This window comes from Panicum virgatum, chromosome 7K, assembly GCF_016808335.1.
Source record: "Panicum virgatum strain AP13 chromosome 7K, P.virgatum_v5, whole genome shotgun sequence".
Taxonomy (NCBI): Eukaryota; Viridiplantae; Streptophyta; class Magnoliopsida; order Poales; family Poaceae; genus Panicum; species Panicum virgatum.
This window is the reverse complement of record NC_053142.1, coordinates 51,560,967-51,581,007: the sequence shown is the minus strand read 5'-3', so window position 1 is coordinate 51,581,007 and position 20,041 is coordinate 51,560,967. Positions and strand designations below refer to the sequence as shown.

At 41.9% G+C, this 20,041-nt stretch overlaps 1 protein-coding gene across 3 annotated transcripts; it reads right to left on the bottom strand.

Annotated features, from left to right (window-relative positions):
• Window positions 1-112: 112 nt before the first annotated feature.
• LOC120642100 (sacsin-like) lies at window positions 113-19,403 on the bottom strand. Of its 3 annotated transcripts, none has more exons than XM_039918503.1 (13): window positions 18,889-19,403; window positions 17,653-18,382; window positions 11,082-17,068; window positions 9,488-10,974; window positions 9,052-9,315; window positions 8,678-8,895; window positions 7,734-8,005; window positions 4,577-7,577; window positions 4,372-4,504; window positions 3,241-3,761; window positions 2,135-3,046; window positions 1,880-2,053; window positions 113-572 (listed from the first exon to the last, which is right to left on the bottom strand). In XM_039918503.1, exons 1-13 carry the CDS (start codon window positions 19,230-19,232, stop codon window positions 375-377), a joined length of 14,241 nt encoding a protein of 4,746 aa, XP_039774437.1. In that variant the 5' UTR covers window positions 19,233-19,403; the 3' UTR covers window positions 113-374. The 3 variants fall into 3 exon arrangements, with proteins under 3 accessions (XP_039774437.1, XP_039774436.1, XP_039774438.1); XM_039918502.1 differs by having other exon boundaries at window positions 1,880-2,068; window positions 18,889-19,391; XM_039918504.1 differs by lacking the exons at window positions 113-572; window positions 1,880-2,053; window positions 2,135-3,046 and adding an exon at window positions 4,284-4,285 and having other exon boundaries at window positions 3,330-3,761; window positions 18,889-19,396.
• Window positions 19,404-20,041: the final 638 nt, after the last annotated feature.

The following is a 20,041-nucleotide window of genomic DNA, read 5'->3' as shown; positions in this document are numbered from 1 at the left end:
ATCAGTTTAGCCTGATCGTTCATACCAGAGGAACGTCTATTCCAGGCACAAGTCCACAGCGCACTTGCTCTAGAAGATTGTGAGCATGAAGAAACCAGCTTCTGATAACGTATGAGAGCAAGGATTGAAGCCTTTAATTGGCCAATGATTTTGTAAAATAATCTGTACACTACAATGTATTTTGACTGTACAAACTAACTAATATTTACACTGCTACCGAAGGGCCACCGCAACCGTGCCATTTTAGCACATCACGGAGAATGATATGCATTTTTTTTTTTGGCGAAGAACCACCACCACCAGGAAGCCCAATATCGTAATCCGTATAACATAACATCCACACTAAAGACAGATCAAATGGCCTTGGGTATTTTTCATGGCCTGAATATTTTCATCATTCTAGACACCTGCGTCCGGCAAAATGGGCATCGTGAAACCGAACTAGAGCATCGGTTACATAGGACATGGCCGCATGGTACTATAGTCATGTTGACTTCAGCATTCAGGCAGATACGGCATGACCAAGCCGCCTTGGCAACATCAGCTTCTCTAATGGCAGCCTCGGCCTTCTCCTGCAAATATAGTTTAAACAACGTTCAGTGTAAAAAATATGCATAGACAAACAAACGTAAAATAAAATTGATCAGGTAGCTTATGAATGATGCTAGAGTTTCTTTCAATATAAGACAGTCCGTAGCCTCACAGCAGCTTATAAGTGCAGTGCAATGCAAACTATGAAGGATGGAAATTTCCTTAAATGTCAAAATAATAGAACTACACAATAAATTCTACTAAGTGTGTGGACAATAGTTTCACATTTCAATTTAAATCCTGGTCAATTCATTATGCATCTTACTTCTAAAAAATTGGACCCATCAATGGCACAGGCTGGAGTCTAAAGGACAGCAATATCCTACTGCTTAAGTTGACGGAAAATGGATATAAATTATTCAATACCTAAATTCGATTAGGACAAATATGGTAAGGGGTAAGGACTTCCCCCATGGCCCAAGCAGTGTTTTCCTTGCTATTCAAATCCGTGTAGGTGTTTGACAGAAAATGTAGATGTGACATTATATCTTTCAACTCTTTGCTCTAACAATAAAAGATGTACTGTTTACATCATATTCAAATTCATAGATGTGACATTGTATCTTTTAATAAAAGATGTACTATCCACATCGTATTCAAATTCAACAGTCCAATACTCCCTCTGTTGTTATGTACATAATGTCATCTAACTTGAGGTGAATTTACAACTTGTTCCAATGAATACAACTGCATGCCATCAGTAATTGAACTTTACTTAGCCAACAAAGTTATATCACCAATGTCAATTAGTTGTGCAGCAAAGTTGGCCCTGGCAAACTTGTATTTATCAGCACCCATACATGGGTGCCTAATGCACACAAAAGGCACTATGCATGTGAGAGTGAATTATGGATCCTTCCACTGTTCAATATGGATAATAGGTCATTTGCTGACACGTCTAGGTTGTAGTGCAAGGTTCTAGAGTAACATCATTTCTGGAAATACAGGGAGTATATATTTAACTTATATAGAGTTATATTCGTATCTAAACTGATATACAGATTCATTTCTGAATACAAGAAATGTTCCAATTGGAAATTCCTACTCATTTTTGTAGAAAAAGATGGATCTAAATTTGGCATGGCCAATATTGAAACCATTTTCGCACCTAGCTCCAGTATAAGTAGTTCAACAGTGAAACTCGTCTCACATTGACTGTCATTACATAATGGGTGCAGATTGTAAGACACTGCACGCATCATTGTGTAGAAATGACCAACATTCAAGATACTACAGAAACAAAACAATGAATTAAAGATAACAGGTAAAGGTATCAAAGTAAACAAACCTGCTCCACCAAGAGAGCAACTTGAGATTCTTTAAGCTGATCTTGCAAGGAAAGAGTAGCCTGCATCAGTGTTTCCTTCTCAGCATCCATCCTTACTCCTGCAGCTGAAAGCATATCATGGACTGCTTGTACCAGCTCAGTGGAAGAAACTTTGCCATATTCAAGCCCATGAGCCTGCAAATAGTAAAACTACAAGAATTAGGGCAAAATTAAGAATCCATCTTGAGCTAGTAGAAGATGCACTTGGAAACCAACCAAGTCCTCGGCGACTTCAGTGCTAGTGTTGATCAACAAGAGGTCCTCCAGCCCACCTTGTGCCACTCTATCACCATCCACTTGGAACGGTGCGGATGAGAGATCAGCCATTGAAACACTTTTAAATGAGTAAACCTGACTTGAAAGCAGCATGCGAGTCTCCCCAGGAGCTGTCTCCACTGGAAACCTATAAAGTGCCTGGCCAGCTGAGGGTCTTACATCTTCAGGGACCCTACCATACCTGAGCTTTTCCCCCTCTTTTCCTGTCTTCCATGCCACAATTTCGCCAGTATAGAATGGTCTTAGAGGAAGGAATTGCACCTGACGAGCATCTTGTGATAACAACTCTGCTCCAAGGGAAGCATCGTACCTCCCTTCACGTTTTGAAACTCTAATGTCAGTGCCCAGATTAAGTATTTTAAGGACTTCTTTCTCTGAGCCATCTGGGCATGCAAACAATGAAGCAATTGGCAAGATTACTGGTGCCCCCAATCTGTGGCTAACTACAATTGCAATAACATCATATACTTTCAAAAAACTAGGGGGCTCTGCAACTAGGATACAATCCGTAGACTTGTTGATGAAACAAATGCTTCGGTGCATTCCATTGCTTGACCATTCAGGAATGGAAGGATGCTGAACAGTTTTTGTAACATCGTGTAGACTGGGAAGTAAGAGAAAGCGAGTATGGAGGCATTGAACCAACTGCAGATTCTTTGATATGTCCTCTAGTATACATTCGATCTGGACCAAAGTGAGAGCTTCAAATGCAGGGAAATGATTGGCTATGCTGATCATCACAATTCTTAATGCATCTTGCAAGGATTTACTTTGCAGCTTCTCTTTTATTCTGTCTAGAGTAACTGAGTGAATGCTATTGACCGGCTTAATTCCTTCTTTTTCATCAAGTTCCTGACAGTAAATGCAAAATTAAGTTGTTTTAGTAGAAATAATTAATCTACTTTGCTCAAAAAATTTAGTTAAATTTACATCCACCAAATTAGTTACAAAATCACTTTGCTCAAGAAAAAAAGTTAATTACATCTACCAAATTAATTGAATGGAAAAGACCCTGAAAAAAAAAATCAGATTTCATTTTTGTATACCTCGACAATGACATCCGAGAGCCTTTTTATGCCCAAGGCCTTGCAAATATTCTGAGGAAGATCTGGATGAGAAAATCTTAGCCTTGATGTATTTATGTTACTCAGTAAATGAGAACCATATGGGTCAACATATACACATGATGAAGCAGTGACCAGCCTGCAGCCATCATCTGGTATTACTGAATCAATAATCCCATCTGATCGATCTGTGGTATTTTGATTGATTCCAGAACACATGAAGTCCAAGATTTCCATCACTGCACGGAGTTCATTTGGGTTCAATCGCTGGTATCCACATGCCTTTTGGATATCCAAAAGAAGTTCTCTGGCATAAGAGTCTGTAAGGCTGTCCTGCATCCCAATTTCTCTAAGAAGGGAGACAAATGGAAGATATCGACTTGGAAGCTCAAAAGCAAAAGGTGACATGTTAATTGTCAAACGAGCAAAAAGCGATTTCACCGGAACTAAGCGAGTACCGTTTGCAACTGGTATAAATGCCAGTTTCTCCAATTCTTTTTTTTCTGAAAATAGAAGGCAAAGAAACACTTGGTTATGAGTACTGACAGATATACTCTCCCAAAGCAACACAGACTCCTCTTTATTTTTTATGGATATCTTTGTACAAACTAGAATCAATGTGCTGTTGCATAATCTGATAGTTAACTTTTTGCGGTGGTTACCACTTAGTTCCTCTATTTCTGTATAAAGAGTTTTGGCTTAGGAGGTAGAAGCACTCATAAATATGACCCTCAAGCCCATATTGAATTTAGTCCATCCAACAGCCCACATAGAATGCTTGCCTTAGTTCAATGAAATATTATCGCATACCATTTTGAATTGCATAGCTCTCAATACATTAAGGACCACAGCGATATATTGATTTCTAGCATGTTAGTACTCCGAAAGGTTGAATTGAAGAACAATGTTAGCTACTTATATTTAGTTCAAGGAGAGTATAGCATTAGTATTTCATTATATTTCAGAACAACGAAGTGCAAGAATAGCAACAAGTGCATCCCAGTTAAAGAAACAACTAATTTTACTTCTAACAATTAAAATAAAGACAGTTGAAAGGCCAGAACTAAAGCTGTAAATAACATAGGCATACAAGCACACCAGATTTTGTGCTACCTGTGAAAGATATTGTTCCCCATATTTTATCCAAGTATTGCAAGATCTGCTGAAAGGCATCTTCCACCGTCATTATTCCTGAAGAAGTTGGCCAGTGTGCTAGTGTGTCCTCACCATTGCCTCTCCCAACAATCTGTTCCATTTCAGAAAGTTAAGGAACAAATCATTTTGAAATGACATATTCAAGGTATTGTGTGATACTCACCTGCAAGTGCCTAAAAACTGTACTGAAGGAAGGAGGGCTCCTAAGCCGAAATGCTCCCCATGAATATTCAGGAGGGACAACTGTTTGCTTGGTAAGAATTGGCGCAGAACTCCATGCTAATGGCCAGTCTTTTGATAAGATAGCTTCGTTATATGAGGCAAGTGCCCTTCTACCACCTCTCTTACCACCAATACTTGGAAAACCTTTTTCAGCAGGCACAAATGCAATTTTTCCAATCTTTTCACAAAAAGAACTGTCATACAAAGTAGCAAAATTTGCCAAAATCACATTTACAACTGATTCTGCCAAAGACCATATCTCAAAAGGAATTTCATTTTTGCTGTCTGAGAAGTCTGCAACAAAGTCATCAGGATCCTCTAAAGATGACATGACATCATGCCCCATGGTTTCTATTTTTGTTGCACACTGTACTATCATATCAGCCTCTGTGGATGTTCGAAGGCCTGCTTTTCTGAGTATACCAAGCCAAACATCTGACATGAACCTTTCAGCAGGGAACTTATTTCTCTCCCCAGAGAATACTGAAGTAAGCAAAGCATCTGAAGGGTCAAGTAATTCCTTTGGTTTGAAAAACTCTTTACAAAATTCATTTGCATTGGCCACAAAGTTTGTATCCTTTAAAGTTTCTATTACAGCAGAGTTCAGCTGTAGATCTTTCCAGTTAGCATACAAGTAGGTCAAAATGTCATCCTGCTCTTGAGCTGTTTTATTTCCAAATCCAGGCAGTGAAAAATTCACCAATATTTCATGATCACTTAGTTGTTCAACCCCCAAAGCCTGAAGAAACAAGGTTGCATCAGATGAGCAAGAAAGGCATCGGTCATCACTGGGGTGAAAAAATGCGCTAGGAGAAAGAATGCAATGATCAGATCCTAACAGACTGGTGTATGTTCCTGTAACTGTCTTATAGATTGGAAGTGTTCTCAAGACATCCAATTCTTCTCTCTGATACAAGTGGTTGCTTGCTAATCTGAACTCCGAAACAAATAATTCAAATAGTCTATCGCAGTCTCCACTTGATAGACTAAGTGGCGAAGGTAAATGGGCACCATTTTTTGCTGCAACCAACTTAGAAACAATTGTCTGTCCAAGAGTCCGACTATTTGAAGGAAACAAATTGCATATTGCACCACACTCTGGGAAAGAGGAATCAAAAATTGGTACCTTCAACTGGTTAAGCAGCGCTGGTAGCCATGGAAAATTTGAGTTCATTAACTCAAATGTAGTATCAAGTGCATTCTTCTGTTCCGCTTCTCTTGCATCATCTCTGGCTGGATCTGATATGTCCAGATGTCCAGATACATCATCAACAGGCCCAGTAACTGTATTTGTTGGTGGCACAAATATTAGATGGCAATCCTTTACACGACAGAGAACCGGCTTGTCCAAATAAGCAGGAATTAAGGGCCAATCAGACAAAAGAGAAAGGTCACCATTCAAGGAACTAAATATTGTCCAGAAGTTTCTAATCCATTTTGGTGTTGGCCAAGCAGTTGATGATTCAGCATTATTACCCCAAGGAATCCACGAGGACTTGTTCTTTAGTGCAAATTGTACCCAATGCTCATCAAGTATGTTCTTCAAATAACCTGCTAATAACTGAGGAGAAAAACTCCTCAACTTCAGCGGCCCATGGATTACCTGAGTGGATAGTAGCAGCGCCAAGAAGGGCTTTTCCAGACATTTATAGTGGATAAAGTGATCCAGCAAGGGGCTCATCAGTAGCTGCTGCTCCTCATTGGCTATCCAGAGTTCAGAAACTCCCAGCCTCGTTAGACACTTTCTCGATGTTGGAAATGGAACACCTTTGAGCTCAGCAATGATAGATGATAACACATTATTTTCAGTGGCTTGAGATCTGTGGGATGCTGGGCCACTGGTTTTGCTGATATCCTCAACAACCCCCCTGCCAAAGTCATATAGGGCTTTTCCAAAGTATGTCATAATTTCCAGCGCATCACCTCCAGAGGTACCTGGCAACTGAGTACTTGAATTATAAGACAGTGAGCTGCTCGAAGATGGCATAGAATGTGAGCTGGAAGAATGCATTGTTCCAACATGTTGGCTGTTAACTGGTGATTCATCAGGTATACGAAGATCTGAGAAGCGGTAAGGATCCATATCTGAGAAGCAATATTCAAGAACATCTATATATGTTTCAATGGATCGAAGTAAAATTGATGAAGAAGCTTTTAGTAGATCTCGAACCATTTTAGGCCTGATCTCTCTTATGGTAACTCCAACTGCCTGAATTTCGCTAACCAACTCCCATGGTACAGAAAAAACAGGATAGTGCTCTTTAATAAAACTACAAACACTAGCTGATGGGAGGTTATCATTATCTCCATTTCCTGAGTGGGATAAGAACATACCCTCATCCACTTTAACAAGATTTCCACGGTAAAGTTGCCAAACTGGAAGATCAGCTAATCGTAGATAGAAAGGTCTTATCACTTGCTCTATTAAGGATTGCCAATCTGCTTTGGATGCTCTAGGTGAATCTGAATTGATTACAGTAGAACCATGTCCAGTGCATGAAGTTGGATACTGCTTCGACCTTGGCCAAAAAGAGTACACCCTATCACCGTATGTTTGTAATATAGCACTCATGGACTCTGCAGACCTTAGTTCAATAGTAGAAGATAGAGGATCCTTCTTAAGCTTTTGAAATTCAAGGACCATCTCAACATATGAGTCGCGCACGCATAGCATGAGTTCTTTATTCCATGCCTCAACCAATCTGTCTCTGTCCAATTTAAGTTCCGGCAGAGATGCAACATGTGTGCTGCCAAAAATGTAGCGCCCACCACTATGCCTCACAATGAAATGACCCAGAGTTGTAACTGGCATGCTTAAAAATCCAGATAGCGGTAAGGGAGATAATATACAGCTGGATGGATGAATATTGGTCGATACTCCATTTCGAGCTATGTGCGCTGCTACTCCAGCAACAGGGGTTAGGCTATAGGCAAGATACCGCCTGAAACAGAAACAAATCAAAGACCCTTCAATCAGCACAGAACTTTAGAATCAGTCATTGAAGTTTCTTGGACAATGTTGAAAGTAGATATGGCAAGTGGGGTTCAAAAGTAGATAAGGCAAGACACCGCCTGAAACAGAAATAAATCAAAGATACCTGTCCAGAGCCATGTTTCGTGTTTGACCAGATCCAAGGGAGAGAGAAACAAACCACTTGTCAATATAATTGCAGCCACTTTCAATCACATGCACATCTATAGCTTGCATCTTGATAGCTGCACTTGTACTTGAAAATATTCTGGATATTTGGAACTTCCTCCATTTCTTTTCCGAAAATGGATTCCTCAAAGAAGCAACTGATGGATCAACAAGTACAGAATAGTTTAGGGTTGGCTGAGAGGATCCGTCCTCCCATGTTGACAAAGATACCTGTTTGAATTACATTGGCAGCACATTGACATCAGAAGGTCTAACCTGAGGTTTTCATTGGCATGTTTCAAAATCATCCAATAAAGCTTCCTTACCACTATTTCTGAACAGCTAAGACATCTCTAACGTATGTATGGCTATCTTAAAATTTGAAGTATCAAATATCAAGTTTAGATATCTGAACACCTAGCAATGCATTACTTTACACAAAAAAAACACTAAAATATTGAAGCGGTACAGCATGCTTGCAATATTACAAATCCAATTTCCAAGTTTAAATATGTTCATTGATACCCAACATCTTTCAATAAAAGAATTGAAAGGCAAATTTCAGCTAAGCAGTCTACTCTGCATTATCCAGATAGTACTAAAGCTTTGGAAGGCAACAAAAGCTTTCAGTGCTGCAACAATGGAAGGGATAGACATGTTTGTCTGAAGGTTGAAGGTGCTTACTCAGTATAAAGCATACACAAACCTCATCATAAACAAAAGTGCCCTATTCTAATTTAATTACATTATAATGTGGTTTCAGAATGAAGTTCCAGTAAAGTAACCAATAATGAGTGTAGAAACTAGAAACCAAAACCAAACGAGGTTACCCCTTGAAGAGGAAATCTTGAACAAGTCATGCTTACGGCAACAGGCTGACAGCCTGTCACAAATAATCCGTACCTGAATGATTGATCTCAGGAACAGCAGAGTACTGGATGGATTCTGTGTAAATCGATCAAAAATCTGTTTTACTCTATTGGAACCTGCTTCAAGTTCTTTCAAGCATTTTGATGATAAAGGCATTCGAATAATTGTGGAGTTTGCAGTAGATAATGAAGCATCCTGTGTAACACGCATTGGGAGGAACTGATCATGAAACCTCTCGACCAAATCATTTCCTGAAAGCCAATAGCATTTTATCGAATCCATCCAGAACAAAGATATCAATGCCAAAACATTACTTGAGAGGATATGCTTTTACAGAATCTACATGTTATATTAAGGGTGCACCGCAGAAAAAATATATGAATAAATTGAGTGATCAAGTTTCGCACCTAACAAAGAGAAGTATCTAGCTGATGAGGTAGCAGTGGAAGTAGCACCACCAGTCAAGCCCAAGGGATCAAAGATGTAAAAATAGCCACCAGAAAGAATAGTCAATGTATCGCACACAAAGTAACTGCTAAGAAGTCCCAAGCCATAGTTAAGCATGTTTCCCCTCAATTTCCAGGGAGGAGGAAGTTGGAGGCTACAAACTTCTTCTCGGTTCATCATGGTTCCTTCAAAGACCACTGTCAATGAAGAACCTTGGAGGTCACCTATAAGTAATTTTTTTCACCAAAAAAGCACATGGTAAAAGGTTTAAATCTTTATGTGAACTTGAATAGCAGTAATTAGATTAAGTACATATATAAACATAAATAGACAGCCTGAATTATTGAAAATAAAAATACAAGAGACATAATTGACTAGAGACAGTTTCAACCATACCTAGACTCTGCTGCAGCAAGGACTGCTTGGGATGTTCTCTTTTATCATAGATCAGATGCACTTTCTTTGCATTGCAATAGTCTGCTAGCTCGATAAGGTCAAACAAAAGAAAGTCACTCTCGCCATATAAAGCCAATAATTCACTTATTTTAGCATATTCTATGCATGGCAAATTCCTCATCAACTCATCGTCCAACAATGATGATCCGCGAAGAGATCGTACACCAAGCCTATTAGCTAGATCATTGCCAATGCTAAGATGCACGAAATTCTTTAAAGTAGAATCAGCATTCATCCAGGGTGCGTCATTATATACAAGGTTTCTAGCAGGTGCCAAAACCCCAAATGAATCTGGAATCACCAATGAGTTCAGTAACATATCTGGTGCCTGACTGTCAGGGTAACAGTCAACAAATGCCTCCAATACACAATGAACAAAACTCAGTTGTTCTGTAGATAGCGGCTCTCCTCTCACATCTCCTTGTAAACGGCGAAGCACATTCAGATAATCCATTGCATCAAATGTCTGCCTCACACCCAACTCTAATAGTAGCTTTTTAAACTCTGACAGTTCGGATGGAACTGTGTAAAGATAAGGATGATATTTTACAGGTGAATCAAAAGCAAGTGCCTGTGGTGTTACAAACCTATCCCCTATATAAACCCATGGAAATCCATCCATATACTCTTTTAGAATGATGGCATTGGTAGTGCCAAGGATATCTTGCAATTTTGAGTAGATTATTTGAACTTCCTGTTGCAGAATAGCATCAATGTCTGCGTCTGCAGAAGACATCTTGAGCTCATCGTAAGACTTGGAGAGCTCAACTAACTGGGAGGATAAAATGTTCACATTTGGTGGGTCACACCAGCCAAGTTTTCTTTGCAGATACATGGAACAGGAATCAGCACTAAGAATTCGCATTTTTGATGAAACAAGCCACATCTGCGATTTTGGCCTTGTGATGACTGGAGGTGCTACACTATCTTCAGATAAAAACCATGGAAGTCCTTTAAGCAATGGTGCAACATGGACTGGACACCATGAAATATTTTTCAGCTCTGACCAAAACAAATCTTCTGGCATATCATGGTCAAAATTCAAGAACAAAGATGCACTAGTTTGGTCACTCAGGTCACACCCATCCCCATCAGTTTCTTCTTCCAAAATTTCACTGATTTCAGATGCTTCTAGATTCTCATCCTTGAGGGAAGTTTTACTGTCCTCCATGTTTGAAGTCTTGGATTCAAGAACGTTGAGATAGGTAAGTACTTTTTGCCCAGACGCAAATGCATCCTCTTGTCCTGAATCTTGCGACAAGGAAACTGATCTCGCCATGTCAAGCAAAGTACTAAAGCCAAAATTTCTTTTTAGTCCAAAACTAGCCAATAATTCAATAATATCATTCATCATGAACTTTTCTGAAGGAAAGAAGGTTTCTTTGTTCAGCAACTTCTGTAACTCAGGCACACGGGGATCATAAAGCCTGAAGAGAAACCAAATATTACTTCTTGTACTAAATAATACACATTGTCAAATATCGAAGTCAGAGAGAAATATGAGGGAAGGGAGGAGTGAAGAAGGGAGACTGACCTGGAGGGCTGGACCCACTCTCCATTGCCTGCCAAGACAAAAGGGGTCTCACATAATGCAGCTCTCGCTGAATTATCATTATCTATCAACAGTTTCACATCACAAATAACTGCTGAAACAACAGCTGGCTGAGATACAAACTCTGACATTCGAGGAAGAACATGGTCCTTGTAAAAGTCAACCTTTTGAGGTTCCTTGATATCAAAGTATGATACCAAAATTGACCTCTCCTTTGCCGATTCAGTTCTTATAAAACTTGCACTCAATAAATCTTCATGAACCCCTTCTGGTTTAAGCCATTTTCTAGGATTTGTCAAATTAACAAGCTCCCTAGATTTATAAGATTCGAATATAGGGAGGTTCCTGATTGTACTCATATGGGAGGAGGTGATCTGATTTCCAGAAAACCACTTCGATTGGAAAAGAAAACTGCGAAGTTCATGTGCTTCTGCCAATGAAATACCCATAAACAATTCCTTAATATCCTGGAGATTAGAAGCTACAGACTGCATAGCATTCAAAACACCAGCTGCAGTGGATTCCTGAACAAAATTTGCTAACTGGGGATGTTCTATCTGCATATCAGAACGCAGAAAGAAACATCCCAGTTTCTGAAGCAATGAATACATATTCTCGCTCCATCCATCATCTCTTACTACATTTGAAGCATTCCCAAGTTGCACAACCTTGCCATCTACAAGAGGTAGTATAGGCCACTTTGCAAAAATTGAAATATCTTCACATGAATGCCTCAGAAAACTCCAGAGTGACATCATCCATTGCACACTTGGCTGACCTTGTTGCTCTGGAAACCAAGATAACTGCTTAGCATGTTGCCATTCGGGTGGCAAGATCCTAGGCAACAGTTCAAGGAGAAAATTACATGTGAATAAATACAAGTTCATGCGTGCAGAATAAGCTATGTCATACAACTTCTTCAGAGCACCATCTGGTAAAGAGTTGTCAATAACAAGATGTGGTATGGAATCCTTAAGAAGGTCAAATTCTATTTGTGAAGTGAAGAATACTCTCTCGCCCTCTCCTCGCTTGTTGAATGTTGTGAATGATCCATTTGCCACAGGAAGAATAGACAAGCCTTGCAATTTATCATAAAAGGAAGGATCTTCCATATCACTCAAGCAGTACTCTAGAACAAGTATAGCCTCTTCTCTGCTTCTGAAGCCACGCTTCCGTCGGATCAACAAGTTCCTCAACAAATGAGGATTTAGTAGATGAATTGATGGACATGCACTAATGAAGCTGTCAATAATTGCCTTGGATACAGACACCACAGGCAAACCGGCCTGAGTGAGAACTTCTGCCAACTCCATCGCCTTCGGAAAACTGAAATCTGGAAAAATAGCTTGCCTTGTTGACACCCAGTGGCCACCTCGGGCTTTTGTATGCAAAACATGAAGTCCAAGTTCTGCAATAGATACATAAAGCTTCCTAATCATTGAAGACCATGGCTCCACACCTACAGCACTGGGCCAAAATGACAGAAAAAGATCAGAGGGACCAAGCTCTTCTGCAATAGCTGCGAGCAGGTGGCCATAAGCAGGAGCAACAACATCTTCAAGCAGCGCTAGATTCCATTCTGATCGTACTCTTCCTCCCCCGGCCATGTCATTTCCAATCCAGATATCCCTTCGATTTGAAGATAGTTCAAAATAAGCATTTACATGCACCGGTACGCAAGTGTTGATTGGTAGAGGAAGAAAGCAAAAGGCCCGACCCTCAAAATTTTTCCTGACCTGGGAAGATCCAAGATCTGAGTTTGTGGAAACTGAATTGTCATGGTTGACTTCAGCTACAGAAGATAGTTCTTTTGTATCATCTACACTCACTGAATGCAGATATGCAGCAACAGATGCCCATGGAACAAAGAAGTGAGATTTACTACCAGAGGCAGTTGACAACTTTCTAGCATGACCCCCTCCTATACACTCAGCTAAAATCCATGAATGCATCCAGTGCGCAGAAGGGTTTTGCTCAAGAATTGCAACATTCTGACAACTCCAGGGCAAATCACTGTCTTTAGTCCTGTTCAACTTACTGAAAAATTGATTCCTATCCATTCCAGATGGTTGGTTTCCGTGTATAAATGCAAGCATTGTATTAAGTGCATGAGGTTCTTTAGCCATCTGAGAACTATTATGCTTCGAAACACAATGAACAAGCTGCATCTCCTGACTGTTGTTCTCCTTGACATACAGAGTTACCTTTTTAACATTGCGGAGAAAAAGTAGAGCCTCAGATACAACTTCAGAGAATGACGAGAAAAGCATTTCCACATCTTGCGGTGCATATTGCTCTCGCTTTATTTGACTTCTTGAAGCAGCAGTCTCATTCCTAAGAGGGAACCGGAAGAGTGTACCTGGAAATGGCTCTTGCAAATTGCAACCAAAGTGTAAGAATGGGGTGAACTGATCAGGGAACTGATCCAAGATCCTTCTTCCTACAAACTTTATCCTTAAACCTGGATGAGATGGAGATATTCCTGGCAAGTAACAGGCATGTGGATCAAACATGACAATATTCTCGCCGGAAACAAATCCAGGAATGTCAGTGAAGTGATACACACAATTGAAGCCAAGACCAAACCTTCCAATTGCAAAAGGTTTCTCAAGTTTGCTATCTTGACCTATTCGTGAGATGGCATAAAGGTCCTGTGGGCTAAAAACTGAATCATTAAAGCAGTAGAGAGCAGGCCCTTGCCATTCAGCCATTTCAGGTGAAAGAATGGATGAAGTACCATACTGAGTCTTATCCAACAAAAACACAACCTCAGAAGCCTTAGCATCTTCTGCGTTCTGTACCAACTCAAAGAGAATTCCAGGGCCATCTGCATACATCTCAACAATGTGTTTGAGTCGTGTAGTCAAGTCTTCATGCTGTCCAAAAGCCTCAGCAACCCCTGACAAACTCAAATTCATCGAATCAGAACTTTCAGCAAGTAAGAGGCGGCGAAGAGAGCGGACACCAAGCCTTTCTGCCACATCATTAGAAATGTTCCCATGGACAAAATTATGAACATACTTTTTCGAGCTTAAAGACATGCTTGATGCAGTCCCAGAGATGTCATGACCAAAATCAAGCAGCCAAGGAGCATCATTAAATACAAGTTCAGAAGATAGACAGAGCCTAGATGAAGAATCAGGTAAATAAATTTGTGTTTGCTGGTCCTGAAACCGGAACTCAGCTAGATACTGCACAACTAAGATAGCTGTTCTTAGTTCTTCAGCTTCAAGTGAAGCCGAAGCTTTCCTTATGGCCATTCTGCTGAGAATACTAGCATAATCCACAGGGTGCAGGTGCTCCTTTATGCCAAGCTCTAAGAACAAGTCCTTGAACACTGCCAAATCAATCGGAACAACACGGATGTACGGTGCCAGGTGAAGGTGGCCACTTAAAACAACTTCATCCGCTTTCGCAAATCCATCCCCCACCCAAATCCATCTGCAGCCCTCTAGAACGACTTTCACAATATCCATTTCATCAGAACCAATCAAGCTTGTCAATAGAGAATAAATCTTAGGCATCACCAAAGCTAATTCTTGCCGAAGGACTTGATCAGTCACAATTTCATTGTTCTTGCCTAATTCAAGCAGTTGAGCTGCAATAATGCTTCCTGATGGAGGAGACAACCAGCCTAAGCTGAATGACAGGGCTGAGGAAGTGCATTCACCATCAAGAATACGTGAGCTAGCAGAAACAATCCACATATCTTCCTGCAGTCTTACTTGCTTAGGTGGAGCTACCATTGATGATACTGAAGGCCATGGCAAAGCTGGACTTGGAGCAGAAACCAACACAGGACACCAACAAATCATTCTCAGATCACTCCAAAACTTTTCAAGATCAGATTCCCACGATTTATCACGAGGCCTGAGCGCAGTAGTAACTTTAGCTAGCATGTTTACCTTCTTTCGACCATCAGATAGCTTATTTACATACCATTTGTGAGCATGAACTTCAAGATATGAAAGAAGGACCTTACCCCTTGAATGAGCCTTCTGCTGATCTATGTTCACAAGTGAGTCAATTTGACGAGCACTTTGTATTATGGTATCAGTAGAAACAGAAGTTCGAAGCCCCAAGCAAAGTAGCATATCAAGAACATCTGGATTCTGAAATAAACCATGCGGAAAGCAATCTGATTCCTGGAGAAGAACATAGAGTTCTTCCACCCGGGGATCATAAAGAGATTGTGGACTTTTTAAGGTCCCACTGACAGTGGGAACAAATCTAAGGACTTTCAAGGCTTCCTTGAACATTGGATCCTCCAAGGACAGCTGAGGCAGATCTTGTAAGATGGTTAATAGAACTGAATCACGCAAATCTGTTTGCAGCTTGTCTAACCTATTCAGAACATACCTCTGGTAGAAGTTTGACTTTGGCATGCGCTCAACACCATAGTATCTCATTATGATGTCTTCATCACTTGGGCAGATAGAGAAGATAAAGTCAGCATTGAGTAAGTGATTAGGAACGCCAAGAGGTGGCAGGTACTTTATTGAACTGTATAAATCTGAGAAGCCATAAGAACTGGGAGAACTTCCATCGAATTTCCTGAAGATTGGCAGCCTTTTGCAATTACTTATGCTTACGTCAGAAAGGCAGACTCCTAAATACCATTTTGGATCCATAAGAAACTGGTATAGTTCATTTCTTTCACCAGGGGTAATGCGTTGAAACAGAGATTGCAAATCGACACCCTCCAACGATACAACCCCGAAGATTGACTGAATAACTCCAGTTGCATCGCTGTCATACACATAATATGATAACTGCTTATGCTCACTAAGATATTTGGTATCCAGTATCTTGCAACCTAACTTTCCCAGGAGTTCATTCATCAAACTAGACAGTGATTCTGTTTTGATTAACTTTGAGCCTGTATGTGCCCTGTGAAGGTGACCAGAAGTAGATGGCAGTATAGGCCAATCACTAAACAAATAAAGGTCATAAGAGCGTTCACCTATATATTGCCAAAAAAGTTTAAACCAGGCTGCTGAAGGCAATGACCCATCCAATCCTGGATTCCAGGGAACTTGATCTCTACCCTTCCATCCTGGAGGAAATATTCTGGGTAAGAGCTGACGAAAGATTGGGCCATCGATAAGCTTAATGTTGGCCTGAGAACCACTGGCTATCTGATACAGCTTGTTTAGTAGTACAGTAGGAATGCTTCTGTCAACTATTCTATCACCAACTTCAGAGAGAAGCTCATATTCTATGTTATCACACACATAATAATAGTCCTCTTGGGAACTGTCAGAAAATATCCCATACTGCATATTTGCTAGTGGAATCAGTGGGAGGCCATTCATGCATTTACCAATATCAGCGCTGTTAACATCAGTGAGGCAATATTCCAATAATACTAACTTATGAGATTTTCCTAGCGTAGCAAGTTTTCCATAATTCTTGAGGAAATTCCTCACTATAGCAGGACTTATTATTTTGAGCATAGACTGCGTATAAAATTTTGAAAACATGTCGATGATTGCCTTAGGTAGGCGAACAATAGGCATGCCTATCAACACAAGAGCCTCATTTAGACTATTGCATCCTGAGAATCTCTCATCATGCAGCAAAGCGTCAGCTGGAGATATCCAGGTCCCGCCTTCAATCTCTGTGTGCAACACTGGAGAGGTGTAAATGACCTTGTATATCTGTTCCACAAGGATACTCCAGGGCTCTTCGTATAAACCAGTTGGCCACAGCGAATAATATGATATTGTGGGGTCTAAAAGTATTCGCAATTCCAGCAGCAGTTTCCTGAACAGTGGAGCTACAACATCTTCTAACAGTAGCCTGTTCCAGTCAGAGCGAAGCTTACCACCCCTGTCCATGTCAGCACCATACCAAATGTCACGTCGGTTGGATGAAACTTCAAAATAACCATTGACGTGCACGGATAACCCTGTCCTTACTGGCAAAGGAAGAAAACAGAATGCATGCCCCTGTCTGAGAACAGTATCCTGTAAAATTAACCAACAGTCTAGGTGTGAAATTTTTTATAGAACCAACAGTAGACAACAACGGACAAGTGCCCAGCTGTCGCCACAAATTGCATATAGCAAAACTAAAAATACAAAACACCACATGAGTCTTGATCCTTAAATGAAATTGTACCTATGAACTCCACAGCTTGGGCCTATCACATACCCTTCTTGCCAATTTCCATAAGTGAGATGTTCAATGAAAGTAAATGAAGTTGACACCTTACGACAACATATTTAATTCAGTTAACTAAAAACCACAGAGATAGTTGCATGATTACATGCATTAATAATGCTTCCTACAGTCATGAGCCAATAGCAAAAAAAAAAAAAAGCATACCGAAAGAAAGAGAGAATTGTACTGATTGAGAAAAGTCATGGGTATGTTAACTGACTTCCCAGAGAATATGCAAGAGCTTGTGCGGTTTGCATTAGGAGGGAAAAGAACATTCAGGATACAGACTACAGGACAGGCCAATCCCAAAAAAATACATGGGGGAATAAACAACCTGGCAACCTAAGCCAATACTGGAAATGCAAAATGAAAATGATTTGGGTATTACCTCGAGCCCTGCTTCTGAGATGCAAGCAGCAACAGAAGCCCATGGCAGTAAGTGAAGATCATACTCCTCGGCAGCTGCAGTTGCAAAAGTACCGATTTTACTTAATGCAGGTGCCATTCCCTGAACAATAAAATAGGTAGAGCTCTTTTTCTCAAACTCCTTGCCCAAGAATGCCTCTGATATGAAACCCATCGAGAATGAATCCACCTTACGCTTAGAAGATTCAGCAATACTGCCAGAGAATCTGATGAGGGCTTGGCGATGCCAGGACAGATTTTCATCTTTTGATCCTAAAGAGCAAGAGTACACTATTTTTGGCTCAGTCATACCAGATTCCCATACATACATCTCAAGTGACAGGACATTTTTAAGGAAAAGCAAATTATATACAGCTTCATGGTACAGTTGAGCAAAAAGAGATAAAATATCATCCTCTGTGTATGATTGTCTTGATAACCGGCTTGAAGATGCTTGCTCAGTACTTCTCAAAGGAAAACGAAACAAAGTTCCCTGAAATGATGCTTTCATGTCGCAGCCAAACGCACAGTAGGGTGAGAGCTGATCATTGTACATCATAATTGCTGATGAACTGACATAGTCTATGCGCTTTCCAGGATTTGCTGCCGACACATTTGGAAGATAAGCACCCTGGGGGTCGAATAGGACAACATACTTGCCACTCACAAATGATGGCAAGTCAGTCAAGTGGTAAACTGAGTTAAAACCAACCCTGCAGAAATATAATTGTGTTTTGTGCTTCAGAAGCCTTCCAATAATATAATAAAAAGTGAGAAGCTATACGGCTCAATTCTAACATAATTACTCTAATAAAGCATGGACATCATCATTTAATAAAACATTATAAGCCGTTGTGCTTCAGAGAAAAAGGCACATTGCAACACAAATGTGAAGGATGGAAATAAAAATGGAGTCACAGAACAAGGCGGTAAATAAAATTCAAAATATTCGCTCATTAGTCACTGTATCCCGCTTTCTCCTTACACAGAATACTGATGCATTTCCTAATCAGTTCCCATTGGTCCACCACCCTCGAAATAGCTGACAGCCTGACACATTGTAGTGGTCATCGCGCCATAACACAAAAGCAACACCCTATGTAGGTAAGACCGCAACAACTAAACATGCGACAGTGCAATTTCACCAGTTGGGAAGCTCGGCACTGCAAGTTCCAACTCCAAGCAAGCTCGCACATGATAATGAGACAGAGAGGCGTACCCGAAGCGCCCCGTCTTCCATGTCTGCGCGACCTTCCTGCTGTCCCCGATGCGGGAGATGCTGGCGAAGTCCTCGTCGGTGAACACGGCGTCGTTGTAAGCAAGCAGCGCGGGGCCCTGCCACTGCGCGAGCGCGGGGGCTAGCAGCGACTCCGTGCCGTGCGATCGGCGGTCGAGGCAGAGGCGGACGCGCGCGGCGCCGGCGTCGTCGGCGTTCTGGATGAGCTCCCGCAGCACGGTGGTGCCCTCCGGGTAGTTGGCGAGCACCTCGCGGATGCGGCGCGTGAGGTCCACGCGCTGCCCGAAGTCCTCCAGGAGCATCGCGCCCCCGCCGCCCGGATCCATGGCGGTGAGGCGCCGATCGGTGCTACTGGGGCATTCCGGAAGCGAGGCTAGGGTTTCGGTGGGAAGCAGCGGGGATGGGAAGGGTTTGGCTCTCCGATTTGGGCGTGTTCGTGGCGGTGCGGAGGGTTGGTTGGTCTCCCGGGGATTTGACTCTGGCTTGGTTTTCCGCCGTGTTTCATCTAATCATCTTGCCGTGTGTTTGGACGCGGGATCAGTGGGTTGGGTTGGCTCCTATTTTATTTTGAGAACGGAGCCAACCCATCTATTGTTTAGTTATATGTCTGATTTTAGGGATGAAGTCAACCCATCACATGTTTGGTTGAGGAAATTGGGAATCCGGGTTGGATGGCAACACTAACTCCATTAGTGGGCCTGTTAGTGGGCCCCACATGTCAGTCTTCTCTCTCCATCTCCTCCCTCTCTCCACTCGCATCATCCCGCCGCCGCAGCCGGTCAGCTCCCCTTTCCCTCCCACCGAAGGCGCCTCCTCCCCCGTCGGCGGATCTCGCCGCCGCCGCCGGATCCGCGCCCGAGCTCGCCGCCGCCGCCGGATCCGCGCACGGCCGAGCTCGGGGCCGCCGCGCCATGAGCCATGACCTCCGCCGCCCCGCCATGGCCTCCCCCGCCGCATGCACGAGCTCCGCCATGGCCACCTCACGCGGATCCGGCCGGCGGGGCGGAGTAGCCAGCGGTGCGCCGCCGCGCCATGGCCTTCGCGGGAGGGAGGCGAGGGGGACGGGATTGGAGGGAGGATACGCCGCAGAGCAGCCAGCGCGGCGGACCTCCGGATCCGGGAGAGGGAGGGGCGC